Source organism: Pogona vitticeps, chromosome 2, assembly GCF_051106095.1.
Source record: "Pogona vitticeps strain Pit_001003342236 chromosome 2, PviZW2.1, whole genome shotgun sequence".
Classification (NCBI taxonomy): Eukaryota; Metazoa; Chordata; class Lepidosauria; order Squamata; family Agamidae; genus Pogona; species Pogona vitticeps.
This window is the reverse complement of record NC_135784.1, coordinates 102,817,045-102,832,585: the sequence shown is the minus strand read 5'-3', so window position 1 is coordinate 102,832,585 and position 15,541 is coordinate 102,817,045. Positions and strand designations below refer to the sequence as shown.

General features: G+C 37.7%; 1 protein-coding gene across 2 annotated transcripts in view; it reads right to left on the bottom strand.

Annotated features, from left to right (window-relative positions):
- The window catches only part of FSTL4 (follistatin like 4), a 573,664-nt gene that overhangs the window by 519,882 nt on the left and 38,241 nt on the right, over positions 1-15,541 (bottom strand). For both annotated transcript variants that reach the window (XM_072990161.2, XM_072990162.2), the window contains exon 3: positions 14,241-14,274. In XM_072990161.2, coding sequence (XP_072846262.2) covers positions 14,241-14,274 — 34 coding nt within the window. The remainder of the gene's footprint in view (positions 1-14,240; positions 14,275-15,541) is intronic.

The following is a 15,541-nucleotide window of genomic DNA, read 5'->3' as shown; positions in this document are numbered from 1 at the left end:
AGCATTTTTGAGGTTACAAGTGCTATAGCAAAAGGAGGGAGTTCCATAGTAGAGGGAGATTGACAGTACATAACCAAGGTTCCCAGCTAAGAAGTGTACTTCCAAACAGAATTTTAAAATATGGATCCATGTGCTGGTTTCCATTCAGCCAACTCTAGATTCTAAGTAAAGGGCTGAGTTTCCTACACAATTAGGAACACATGGAATAGGGTGCAAAAAGGTGGATTTATTTTATTTACCTCAGAATTACATGCATTAATTATAAAGTAGTTGGGCCCTTGTTTTTGCTTTAACAATACAAGCAGAAGGAGCATGGCATCCAACATTAATGTAAAAATGTGAGCAATGGCTGTTATACTGCATTTGGCCCTTTAAGGGCATATTTGCAGTGGGCAGTCTAGATAGAAGTTTAGCCCCAGATATTTAAACTCTTTAGCCTTACGCGATGGAGTGAGCTCCCGTCGCTTGTCCCAGCTCCTGCCAACCTATCAGTTTGAAAGCATGTAAATGCAAGTAGAAAATAGGTACCACCACAGTGGGAAGGTAACGGTGTTCCATGTCTAGTCATGCTGGCCACATGACCACGGAAACTGTCTAGGGACAAATGCTGGCTCTATGGCTTGTAGACGGAGATGAGCACAGCACCTTAGAGTCGGACTTGACTGGACTAAATGTCAAGGGGAACCTTTACCTAGCCTGTTCAAGGATGTTGTTCTGTAGTGTCCAGCAAAATACTATCTAAGAGCAAAAGCAACAAAATTTTGCAACATCATAAGGACTAGTAATTGTCATAAGATTTCATGGAATGTACACCAATCCCCCCCCCACTAAATAAAAAGTAATCTTTAAGGTGTTACAAGATCCTTTTTTGTTTTTCTGCAGTAAATAGCATTCTAATACAGGAACTCATCTGGAATTATCGTTTAATTCCTTACAGCAATCTTGTAAAACAGACAAGTATTGTTGTGCCTCGTGTTACAAATGGGGATTGGTTTGAGACTGAGAGAATGGCTCACTACAGTCACTGAATAGGATCATATCAGAAACACATGTAAAATGGGGTTTTTTCTAGTTCAGTCTCCAGCAGATGGTGTAGGCCATTTTGGTAAAAAAAAATTATACAAGGGTATGACTTTGGCTTTCTGAAAGGGTTTTGCATGGTTTAATGTGATTGTCTGATTATAAGTTGAAATGAAAATGGTCTTGTAGACTTGGCAGGATGAAAATGAAGTTCTACAGAATTGCTATTTGTTAATGTAGTACACTTTGCGTATTTATTCAAAGTATATTGTCTCAGTCAAATATTCCTCTTTGAGTTCTAAACTTTTATTGCTAGAGTTGGGGAAAATTAGAAAAGGAAGATCTATATTAAATAACAGCAGCTGCAGAAAGACTGAAATGAGTTTTTAAGTCCAGCAATGTTCTATATGAGATTAATTTCTAAAAACTGATAAAATAAATAATGTGAAATGCAATTGCATTACTTTCTGACAAAGCTGTCTACAGTGGGTGGTGCATGTTTCCAAACTTTTGAGTAGGATGATAAATGTATTAATTATGTGGCAGAGATTTGCATTAGTACAATTTGTCTTGTTAAAAGCTTTAACATTTTGTTCCTTTCAAGAGGGTAACACTGCACCTAGTACAAACTGCTATTTAATCCATTAGTTTGATGGAAAGCATGATTATTTGTTAAGTGGAAAAGCAATACTTTATATTTTTCACCTCAGGAGTGATCACAGACAGCGAGCCTTAAAGTTGCACTGACTATAGGGATCATCATGCTTATGGGTTTCTATATCTATGCTGTATAGTTCAGCATTGGTTCTTGTGGGTAGATCAAAGGGAAAAGCCTAAAAATTAGGAACCAAGTTATTAAAAAATTGCTGATGGCATAACATGTTTGTAAAATCACTGATTTCTGGATTTCAGGAAGCATACTCTCAGGTATTGGCAATTGTTTCAAATCAAAGGATTTTTAGAATGACTCCAGTTGCTTAAATTAGTACGGAGAGGAGAATGGTCTGATCTTGCTTCCATATACTTTCATTTTCTTGTCTTAATGTCTGGTAGTCTAGTTGTACTAAGTAACAGCATTACAGCCCGAGTTGACGGAGTGTATTCAGTCCCCCAGATTTATATGGCTCCTCATCTTAGCTTCTCTTCTTCTCTTTCCTGCTTTATGCAAGGGAATGGAAATCATCCCTTCTTTCATTGTCTTTTATTGTCCCACATGTACGAATTGGAAAAATCAACATTTTTCTAGTGTTTCCAAGAATACCCCAAACAGCTGAATTATATATTCAGGTAATACTACCCTGTTTCCATGAAAATAAGACCTAGCCTGAAAATAAGCCCTAGTATGATTTTTCAGGATGTCCGTAATATAAGCCCTACCCCAAAGATAAGCTCCAGTTAAGTGAAACCCCACTCTCCACCATTGTGCATCAACCAGAAGAAGATAACATGGCTGTATTTGAACAAATGTAGATTGTTATACATGAAAATAAAATAAAACAACCCCTGAAAATAAGCCCTAATGCATTTTGGAGCAAAAATTAATATAAGACCCTGTCTTATTTTCGGGGAAACAGGGTACTATATGGATGGGAAAGAGTCATGACTAAAAATCTCCTCACTTCTGCCACTTCACATAATTTTGGATCCAACTGATGAGTGATGGTTAAAAACACACACAAATTCTCACTTATTCTCATTAATAAGAATTAAATTGTCAAAGCTCTTAAGTGCCAACACTTGATGGAAATAGACATGATGTTAAAGTTAATTGTAAAATGTTTAATCACAATATTAGTAATAAATACATACTTGCAGTGACACCTTCCTGGATTCAATACATTTTAAAGAATGGGATATTAAAGTTATCTTCTCATCATTATCATCTTAGAACTGCAGGGCAGGAAGGGATCACTGAGTCCAGTCCATATCAAGGAGGAACAGTGGCGAATCAAATTCCCAACCTCATGCCTAAACTACTAGCTCAGTGGTTTAGGCACTGGCTTTGGGGCCAGGGGTCGGGAGTTTGATTCCCCACTGTGCCTCTTTGAGAGGGATTGGACTCGATGATCCATAGGGTCCCTTCTACTGTATCTCTGCAGTTCAAAGATTGTTATTTGTCTGTTATAGTTCTTTCACTGCTAGCAGCATAGTTCAGTCTTATTCAAATGCTGTTACACTTCAAAATACATCTCATTTGTTAAAGTTAGATGCATGATGAGAGAAAAATTGGTTTGATCACTTCTTGGCTGACTGGCTTTTTAAAAAAGTTATAACTTGACACCATTTTCTTGAATGGCTGGTTGGAGGGAGAACAAAAACAAATGAATAATTATAGCTTAAGTCATGATGGCTGATCTAGTAGCTTCCTTAGCAAACAATGAGAAAGTGAGAAACTGTTGCATTTATCCAGGCTGGGATTTTTATGGTTGCTTACTCAGTTATGTGTTTATTTTTTTTATTATTCTGATTTTTAAAGAAAAGACTTATTCTTCAGGATTCCCCACTCATGGACATCTACATAAAAGAACTAAGAATATTCTGCAGATTTTCTAGAATTCTGCAAGATTGACGATACAACTGAACACTCTGGGGATGTGCTGGTTCACTCCTTTTCCCAGTAATTAATTATAGTAACTGCGACTGCAAACCATCACATCCCTGGTATGTTCCTACTGGCATCCTTTTGGCTCCCTGTCAGGAGCTATTTTTTAAACAGTATAGGTAGGATTGTTTTATTTTGGTTTAGTTTCAGCACATGCAATTGCTGGGATCAAAGCAAAGAGCACGGCCTAAATTTTCAATTTCCCAATATCATGAAATGGATTAACAGACAGCTGGAATCACTTAATGATATTGAGATGTGGAAAGTTTCCTTCACTCCTCCATGGAGCTTTGTATGGCAGTGGTAATGCACTATGCCTTTTAGAAAAAAAAACTTCTACAATTTGAAAGTTTTCTCACAGAAGGAAGAAGAGACTGGAAGGGACAATTAAGGGGATTTTTAAAATTATTTATCTTTAAAGGGAAGTGGGCTGAATAGCATTGCTTGAGATTTGGTGTGGTTTTTTGATCCACACCAAAAGGCATGCCATATCTCTATGCCACCTTATTTGACCATATTTAGTCCAATCTAGCCCACTCCAATGTAAGCTATCTGGTCAAGTCCTTAGTACTGACTTCATGGAATAATCCATGATGGATTTAATGATGACCAGGTTATGCGTGTCATTTGAGAGACTACATTCCCTAGGCGAATATGTGAGATAAACCTTACATTTGGGACCACAGGATACTCTTTCAGAAAGATGGGCTTCTGGATAGTGACAGATTGCAGCTCACGAGGACCAGGAAGATTATGTTTGACCACAGCATGAAGAATTTCATCAAGAGGACCGTAAACTGAATTGGAAAAGGGAGAGAGCCACAAGCCCAAAGGTAAAGAAATATGAAGGCTTATGCACAATAAGAGGAACTGATTGGGCAGTTCTGATGAGACCCAATGATAATCTTCATAAAAACATAAGAAGGATAAAAAGGTAAAGGTTCCCCTTGACATTTAGTCCAGCCATGTCCGACTCTAGGGCACAGTGCTCATCCCCATTTCCAAGCCATAGAGCCAGCGTTTGTCTGAAGACAGTTTCCGTGGTCACGTGGCCAGCGCGACTAGACACAGAAGGCCGTTACCTTCCCACCATGGTGGTACCTATTTATCTACTCACATTTTTACATGCTTTCCAACTCCTAGGTTGGCAGGAGCTGGGACAAGCAACGGGAGCTCTCTCTGTCACGTGGATAGCAGGCTACAAATTACACAGTCTTTAGTGTCTATATACAAATGTCAGGAGTATGGGAAACAAATAAGAAGAACTGGAAATATTAATTCAGGAGAGTAAATATGACTTGATAGGGATAACTGAAACTTATGGAATGACTAGAGTACAGCAATTGAAGGATATAAATTATAGGGATGGTGACAAGCCCCAAAATTTGGATTCTGAATGATAGTCCTTTGAATTCAAAATTTGGAATTTTAAAAATTCAGAATTTCCAGATATCCAGGGGACATGTTACTCCTCCAGATTAGCCTGAAATTTATTATCCATTGGAGGAAGGCTAACATAGTCTGTATCTTCAACAATGCCAAAAAAGAGGAACATGGGAATTATAGACCAGTCTGCCTGACACCAATCCCTGAGAAAATTCTATAATAGGTTATAAAGTGATCACTCTGCAAGCACTTTGAAAACAATGCAGTAACAACTATAAGGCAACATAGATTAATCAAGAACAAATTCTAACAGACTAATCTAATCTCATTTTCTAATTGGGTAACCCCCAGCAGATGGTGGGAATTCTGTAGGCATAATATATCTTGACTTCAGCAAAGTTTTTGACAAAACACATAATTATAAGATTGAGATACTTGTCTCGGTAATACTATGAGAAAAAAGAATTTTAGAATTGTTATAGATCACAAGTTAAATATGAATCAACATTCTGATCTGGCTGCAAAAAAGGCAAATATTATTTTAGGATGCATTAACTGAAGTATTGTCTGCAAATCCCATGAAGTGTTGGTCGCCTTCTATTCAGCACTGGTTAGGCCTCCTCTTGAGTACTGTCTCAGGTTCTCTACACCATATTTTAAGGATGCCAACAAAATGGAACAAGTTCAGAGGAGAGCAACAAAGATAATAAGGGAACTGGAAATCAAAACCTATGAGAATACAGTACACTGAAAGAACTGTCCATGTATAGCCTTGAGAAAAGAAGAAAGAGGGGAGATATGCTACCACTCTTCAAACACTTGAAAGATTGTCATACAGAGGAGGGGTAAGATCTGTTCTCAATCATCCCAGGCATGTAATGATGGGTTCAAGTTATAGGAGGCCAGATTTTATATGAATATCAGGAAAAACATAGTAGCTGTTGGAGCAGTACAGTAATGGAACCATTTACCCCATTGGGAGGTGGTGAGTACTCCAACACTTGGAGGCATTCAAGATAAAATCAGAAAATGATTTGTCAGCTCTGCTTTGATCTGGATTCCTGTATTGAGCAGGGTATTGGACTTGATGACCCTTCCAACTCCATTAATCTATGATTCTATGATAGGCTGTTGCCATGAGGTCATCAGGGAACTTTAGGATCTAAAGGGGCTCACAAGTTGGCTTAGCTTGCTGTTAGGAGACACTACACTGAGTTGCTATCCTGTTATGCAATTTTAGAAGACATGCACTCTGTCTATTATTTATTTATTTAAAATATTTTTATATCACCTTTCTCCTTAAAAAGGAGAGTGCTAGAAGCACTATGGGGCGGTATATAAGCAGCACGCTTTACTTTTGCTTTAAAAAGACAATATTTAAAAGCTAAAAACAATATGTATACAAATATTTAAAAGAATTAAACAAGTATTAAATTTTAAAAACGTAAATAAAATCAATATTAAAACACATTTAAAATGATTTAGCACACTAATCCATTTAAAAATGCCTCTGAGGTCACCAGTCATTAAGGGAAAGACTGCCTGAAGGGAAAGGTCTTTGCCTGCTTGCAGAAGGACAGAAGAGATGGGGCCAGCCTGGCCTCCTGTGGGAGGGAGTTCCATACTGGGAGCAGCAACAGAGAAAGGCCATCTCCTATGTCCCCACGAAGTGCACCTGTGAGAGTGGTATGTATTCTCCAAGACTTTTTTGTCCTCTATGCTGTAAGTATTAGGTAGAAAAGTTAGCATTATTATTTTCATGTGTGACCTTGTTTTGCTCAATATTTTTCAAACTTTTTCAAAGTGCTTTTTGACTTGTTTTGGTATGTTTGAACTATTTTGTCTTTCACCTTTTTTGCTTTTTCATCGTAAATATAAAAATATTCTCTTCACAGAAGTCTTGATATTGAGTTGGGGATTTGTGGTACTAGTCTAAACATACCCTTGTCTACCTACTGGGATTTTTAGTTTGGAATCTGAATAGTGCACATTATTACCTTACAGGGCTGGCGTGCTAGTGAAAATGCACAGCTTTGTGGATTTGGCCTAGTTCCTAATGGCACAGCCAAGTCAAACTCAGGGAAATTGGCAAGTCTTCCCCACAAAAAAAAGAGGGAGTGGGTGGATTCCAAGTCACAAGTCAAGTCCGAATCATTGGGGGAAAAACCTGAGTCAAGTCCAAGTCGAGTGACCGGTGCAACTTAAGTCTGACCTGACAGCAAGTTCCACGACTTGAGTACCCATCCCTGCTCAAATTTAGATCATTGTACATAGAACTAATTTTTCAAAAGGTCATGTAGCCAGGATAGTTACTTCCCGATAGTTACTACAGTAGGACACCTGTGACTATTACAGGAATCCTTTGCAGTGTTAACACTGTGTGGCTCTTGCAACTCCTCTGAGGCCAAGTAAAAGCAACCCCCAAATATTTGTCAGGTGAGCAGAACAAATGAAGTGGTTATAAAATATAAACCATTTGCTTTTCCTTCTCTCTTGCTTGAAGTTGTATTTAAAATAAAGCCACTGTGTTTAAAATCGGCTGAAATCTTGTTGTACATTAATGTAAATGGCAGAATGTTTAAATGTGAATTGCTGTAAATTAAGAAATCTCCAAATTATCTGTTGCATGCCAAGTCACCTATCTCAGTATGCAACAGATAACGTCTACAGAGATTCCTTGACTTCTGGCAATTCATTGTAACATGATTTCTGCCAGCATGCTTTAGATTGCTAGGGGAGAAGGCAGAGGATAGACAGATCGGTGTTCTGGTGTCAACTGGAATATATAAAAAGCCACCTAAGTTTAGCAAATCCTCTCAGAAATTCTATGTGACCAGCCATATATTTACCAGACTTGACTTCAGCGCGATTGCTTGTAAATCTCCAAACACACTTTGATTACAGATAGACAGAGTTCAGGCTGGCACTGAAGGATCTCTTCGCATTCACTGTTTGTGTTGCTGTCTACAATTCAAGGGTGCTTGCTTTGACAGATGGTATTGGAAAAAGTGTTTGATGAAAGCAAACACGATGTAACAAAATATGACTACAACAGTGGAGCGGAGTATGTAAGAAAAAGAAATCAGTTTGGTTCTCTTTTCCCCCAGAGCTATTTATTGTTGAAATTCAGTGTTCAAAGGGCCCTGTAATCTCATACAAGTAAAAAAAATTGGATGTGGAAATTTATGTTTTCACCTGTCTAGAAGGTGTTATATAAAAACATTTTAATAATTTTAAATAGAATGGCTTTAATCACTGGTGCACTAACTGTTTTGGATATAACAGTTAGAACCATCAACTCTATCCGTATCTAGTTATAAATCAGTCCTAATTCTTTTTAAGCTGTTCTTTAAAATAAAGATGAGTTACTAATGTTTTTAAATATGCCATTATAAGTTAAATATTCCCTAGTCAGCTAATAACTTAAAACATGGAATCCATGGTCCGCTTGACAACTATGCACATTTTAGGCTGATCCAATATAATTCTACAAATAAAAGTAAAAAACGGTGAAAAGTGACACATGTACTTTTTATAATTTGTTTTTAAAATAACATATAGATGATACATATACATACAAAACTATGTGTGCACAATATTCACACTTATTGAGGAAGAAATATTTTTAAATCATGTCCTAGTCATAAAAAACTACAATAGTAACTGCTGAAGTTATCTAGGACATGCTCCATTCATTCTTACGCTAGTATTCCAGTGTTTTCAAAGAGAGAATCTTGTGGAGTCTAGATATCTTTTAGGTTATTGAGCTTCTGGTTTCAATGTTTTTGTGGATTTTGAGCCAAACTTTTTCATTTATTTGAAAAAAAAACATTGAATCATTATTTATATCACAATATTATCCAAAGAAGTAACATAGCAGGCAGCTTTATTAGTCTGCTATAACAATTAATACAGCTAACAGAATGATTAGAAGTGTTCTATCATTTTAGCCACATCAGGGTACATCAGGAATTAACCAAGAATGGCCTCCAGACTTGGTGATACAATTCTCACCATCCCATAATATTGCCCTATCTCTGCAGGGGCTGTACCCCAAGATGATTATGCCTGTATTCAAGCCCTCTGTTATGTTCTGAGCAGCCACATCATAAAAGAAGATGCCAGGCATTCAGCAAAGAGAGTGCTGTGTTACAAAGAGCACTGCTAGCCAAGCAGATCTTGGGTACTCATTATTTACCCTCTCTCTCTTTTTTAGATCATATGTAACAAAGTGTTCTCAGCAAAAGGTTACAGCATGGCTTGGTGTTCAATAAGACCTGTTCAACGACAGTCACACACTTAGTTTTCTTATTTGCTTCCACTCTGTTTCAAAACTTGATAACCAAAAGGTAGAATAAATGCCTATATGCTAACCTTGCATGACTATAATTCAAAATACTGTGCAAACAAAACTGGAAACTGCAGCAATATGCTAAATAAGGAACTGTTTCCCACTTCACATTTACACAGAGATAGATTACACATCCCAGAAACATCTGTTAAACAAACCAAAAAGAGAACAGCAAATAGAGTGGTGCTCTCTGACAGCTGATTTTCAGCCAGCTGCCTATATTAATAATGAACAGCTGGAGACAGCTGCCAGTTATTAACAAAACATGGAGATCTGAGGGATTTACTCAGTCCTTGAATTCTTCTGCCATATAGTCCCGGTTATGTGTATTATTCTTTCTGTGCCAACAGACTCTGATATCTTTTATTGGCCAAAATCCAACTGGAGAAAAACCACACATGTTAAGGGTAACCGTGCAGCAGTTTACTCTTCCTGCCAGCTCCTCATTGCATGATTTTTGCAGCCAGTGCAAGATCAGGTATACAAAGGGGAGCCTGTGGAAGTGACAGAGAAATGCTTACAGGTCAAACTTTGTGCAATGATGTCAGGAAGAAGGATTCTGGCTACTGCCTCCAACTGTCACTCCTCAACATACCTCTCCCCGTCCAAAATTTTAAAAAAAATCTCCATCTGCTGGTTGCAATATCATGCCTGGAGGGCAGGAATGCTTTTTTTTTTTCCAAAAAAAAAGTTGGTTGCTACTATCAGTCAGTGCCTCATAATTCTGCTCCTGCCTTTAGACAGTCATCAGTCACAATGCAATCACAGATTGGCTGAGGACATATTGCCAATAACTGTTGGGTTTTAACTTGAGAGGCAACTGACAACAGCTGAATTAAAACAGCTGCTTAGACCACTTGTGTTTCACTCGCTTTTTCCAGTGAATTTTAAAGTGAAGTGAACTGAATAATAAGGGTGGTGCTGTGGTTGTCATGGATGCATCGAATCTACACACAGGAAGCTAAGGGACAGTGATCCAACTCTATGTTTGACCAGCTCCTAACTGCAGACCCAACTGCCAACTATCGAAAGGAATTACAAACCTTATGAAAATACTGTACATGTGAACAAATCCTGACCAACACACCACAAGAACCTCAACCAGCTATCTCTTACCCAAAATGCATAACCAACAAACGTTGGTAGACCCATTGTATCAAGCGTTAATGCAGATAAGTATGTATATAGATAATTGTTGGGTTATCTGTATATATATAGATTCCTTTTTAAGAAAACTTCAGTCCATTCACAACTTTCCTGATAACACCATCTTAGACATAATGGATGTAGAAGCTCTCTACATTAACAACCTACACAGAGATAATTACAGACTGTCAGAAATACCATTCAAAATAAGGATAAGGTACACAGTCACCACCCTCTGTGACTTTGCGCTTATATACAACTATTTTACCTTTGACAATAAAACTTACCTCTACATCAATAGCACCACCTTGGACACACACATGGCTTCACAATATGTTATAAATACATTCATGGCTGATCTAGAACAATTCTTTCTTAACTATTTTTTGTACAAAAAAAACCCAACAACAACACTCCTCTATTTGAAGTAAATTGATGACTTCTCATTTAATCTGGAAAGGAAGCCCTAGAGAAATTCCAATGGGATTTCAATAACTCGTCCAAACATCAACCTCAGCCTGAACCAATCCACGTTATTTGTGAAGCTAAAACATGGAAATCTTAGTATTATGCTGTATCAAAAAACCACTGATACACATACCTGTATGCTTCCAGCTTTCATCTTAAATACATCACTAAATTTGTTATTTACAGCTAAGCCCTAAGGTATAACCATATCTGCTTAAACCCACAAGATAGACTCTGAACTCACAGATCTACAAAATGCATTTCTCAGACTACAATACCCATCTAGTATATGTAGTTAAAGAACAAAGTAACTAGGCAAGATGAATATCAAGAAACAACCAACTTCAAGAAAAACCCAGAAAACAACTGACCACCATTGTCACTTTCAGCCCACAACTGAAACCAATCACACACATAATAAATTATTTCCAACCCACCCTTGACAAGAATAATTCACTCTCCCAAGCATTTTTCATAGCTCAATCCCTTCCTAACTACAGCCACTCTTACAGAAGAAGCTTCAAAGATAAACTCAATAATTCTTAACACTCAGTTATTTCTGCTGTTGCTTCTCTATAGCCTGGGGTTCTTTAGCTACAAATCATTGTTGCTGTTTACAGAACAAAGCTTCAAAAGAAAAGAACTGAATAAGAGAGGTCTTAAGTCAATACTAGGTGTGAAATGTCACTATGATTCACATGATCTACAACTTGAATCTACCAACCACCATTGTCTCTTTACCTTAGAGCCATGTATTTTGCTATGTAGTGTCTGTATCATCTACCTGAAAAAGTGGATTTGTTCCACAAAAGCTCACATTAAAATATAACAATTAGTCTTTAAGTGCCACAAAGTCTTTGTCTTCTTTATTTTATTTTATTTTATTTTACTTTATTTTATTTTAGCTGTCGTTTTATTTTGTGTTTCTTTTTGTGAACTGAATGGTTATTTAAAATAACTGGGTCCAGTGAAGACTGATTATGATTGCCATTTATTCTTGATTTTATAACTTAATGTACTGCAAAAGATAGAGTGTTGTGTAATAATAAAGAAGATTGCTTTCTCTTTCACTATCAACTCATTTCCGTAGCTAGTATCAGCTATAACAGGATTGGAAAGCATGTGGCCATCCAGGTACTATTAGAAAACAGTTTCCATCAGTCTTAGCCAGTATAATTGATCGCAGGGTCAGCTCAATGTTTGGGATTGGGGTGGGGGCATATTCCTCAAATATCTGGGGTTGCCCTGCCCCAGTCAGAAGTTATCTATGGCTGATGGTAAAGGAGCTGGAACTTAGAATCTAACAACATGTGGATATGCACTGCTAATCACCCTAATCAGTATCTCATTCTTCAAAGCTGAGGTGGAAAAGTTGGGCATCTACAATTGTCAAGCCAACAGCATCCCATTCCCTGGTAGTTTAGGACAAGAACTTGAGGCCAAAGCATGGCCCCTTGTATGGTCATGGGGAAGGTCCTTCTGATTCCACATGAAGAGGGAAAGTTTAAGATTGGGAGGGACAGTGGGGCCAAGGGAATCCACTGACCACCTCTCTCCCCACAGGTATAACACAAGTACAAACACCTGTGCACCAGGGCAGGAATTGGATTGCTGCCCAGTTTTTGAAACCACCACACACACCAGAATCAATTATTATTATTATTATTATTATTATTATTATTATTATTATTATTATTATTATTATTATTATTATTATTATTATTATTATTATTATTATTATTATTATTATTTTTATTATTATTATTATTATTATTATTATTATTATTATTGTTATTGTTATTGTTATTGTTGTTGTTATTGTTGTTGTTGTTGTTGTTGTTGTTGTTGTTGTTGTTGTTGTTTATTTAATTTATATCCCGCCTATCTGAATCACATAGGACCACTCTAGGCGGCTGGACCACTCTAGGCGGCTAATTTTCATCCAACAATAAAAGTCTCCTTACCTGGAGACCCAGCAAATCACAGAAATTCTCTGAGAAGGTAGAAAGTGCCATGAATCTTGATAATAACTAGGTGTGTCTGAGATGTTGTTGTAGTCCAGGTTCCATCAGCCCCAGCCAGCATGGACAGTGGCAGGGGCATTTGGAAATGAAGTCCAACATCTAGAGCAGGCTTGTCCAACCTGCGGCCCGAGGGCCGCATGCAGCCCAGGTCGGCTCGTAATGTGGCCCAGTGCAATTTTTTATTTTTAAAGAAATTCCAAAGTTTCAAGTTACACTGCCAGCGCTTGCAGCCCGGGCACGTCACAACAATGGGGGGGGGTGAGAGAGGGAAGGAGCAGGATAGGAGGGGAGGGGGGCTGCGTGACTGCATTGCACCATCCCCATCAATAGGTGGACCCCCTCCCGGCCCCATAAAGCCACCGGAGTCGAAGCTGGCAGCCTCTGCTGTCTGAGGTTGCAGCTGCCGGTAAGCACGCTTGGAGCGGGGCTGCGGAGGACGGCTAGGGCTGCCCCCCATGCGGCCCAAAACAAATTTATGTGCAGCCCAAACCAAATTTTCATCTTCTAATGTGGCCCAGGGAAGGTGAAAGGTTGGACACCCCTGAGCTAGAGGGTACCAGATTCCCTACTCTGCTCCAAAGCAATCTTTGAAAATGATTCTTCTGTAACATAAAGCCCCATTCCTCTAACACATGTTTTAAATTTAAAAAGGATTAGTTTTATTTAAATTATGGAGGTGGTATTTACTGTTCTTGTGATATACTTTGTACATAATATGGAACAGTACTATATGAATAAAATGATGATAAGGATTCTCATTGTTTCATTCCTTATGAATGGCCATATTTAAAAAGAAAACATATTTTCATCCCTTTCCAGATTAAATCCATTTCATTTCAGCTGTTGATACCCACCGCTAAATCTAAACATACTGAAGAAAGATGAAGTGAAGTGTATCAGTAATATGCTAGCCTATCAGAAGAGGATATTAGTTTTCAATATTTTCTGAACAGACATGGCTGTGTACCATGAACAGTTTTTAAGTCACCAGTCTCCCTTAAAAAGCATGCTGCTTTTAAAAAGCAGTTCCTTTCTCCACCCACCCACCCTTTTGCCCCTTATGTGAAATGAATTTCCACGTAACATATATTACAAACACAAATCATATTCTGAAGGTTTCCAGTCTTAATTTAAGCAACTATTCATTAAATTAAGAGGCAATACATAGAAAAAGGCACCCAAACTTTTTTTACAGGAAATTATCCAAACATTATTGAAACCAAACAAAAACCTGTTTAGTTACCTTTTCTTCTTCTGAATTCAAAGTTTCTGGATTCCTAAAAGAAAAAAAATATGGAAACATATATAATTATTTATTAATATTCACTTGGTTTACACATACCATTTTGATGGTCATCTGCCTCTGCAATAAACCAGATGGCTAAAGCTCATAGGAGGCTTGCACCCACTGCTTGGGCTACCATCTTGGAAAATAGCTGCAGTCCTACTGTTGCTTGTCTAAGCTTTGCATAATTTGCTACATGTAACTGTGGCTAATATATGAGATATTGGGTATATCTCAGTTGCAAGTGTGTGATAGACCCATGATTGATAACGCCTTGCTTAAATAATGTTCTTAGTTAGCAGCATTTAATTATGGCAAGTTATACAAACCTTACACAATCATCAATAGAATTCTAACCAATGATGATGGAACCTCAAAACAAAAACTGGATGGAAGCTTTACTTTTAATCCTACTTAATTGTCATATGATTACTGGCAATAATTATGGTTGAAAATAAGAGGAAAATTATTTCACATTCTTTAAAAAAATAACCAATGTAAAATTTGGACCAAGTCATGCTACTAATATTTGAACCACATAATGGATGTGAAGGCTTATGACAATACATAATTAAGAAGGGAACTGCATCCATTGTTATTTCTGAAACAGTAAATTTAGGTCAGTAATTCTGACATGCACAGTGATTATGGAAGTCATGTGTGTGTTCTGTGTCATCAAGTCAGAACTGTTCTATAGCATTCCCTCATAGGGCTTTCAAGGCAAATGAGATATTTAGCAAGTGGTTTTACCAGTTTCTCTCCTCCAGTCATTTTCCATGGCCAAGTAGGGATTCAAACCCTGTTCTCTAGACTCCTAGTCTGTCGGTCTATCCACTACACAACACTGGGAAATCAATCTCTTTTTTTTCCCATTCTGGAAAACAAACTACAGGGCAAGAATCCAGAGGGAGAGAGAGATGGCTGAGATAAAAGATATACACATGCTGGACACCCATCTCAGTGGACCCAATATAAGCCAAGGGTTCTTAGGGCACTGCAAAACATGAACACTACAAAAATTATACTGTACTGTATCTCCCAGATATATTTTCTTCCTCAGCAGATCCACCTAAAATGTCAAAGGTAAACTAGAGAATCTTAACTCATTGCAATGGTGCTCTTGAGGTCATCCATTGCCTGGGGTAATTCACAGGTGTTGTGTGAATTACCCCAGACAACTCCCTATAAAGAAAAGGTCATTAGAAACTGTAAAAGGCCAGTCTTGTCAGTATAATTAACATTCATGTTATTCTACCATT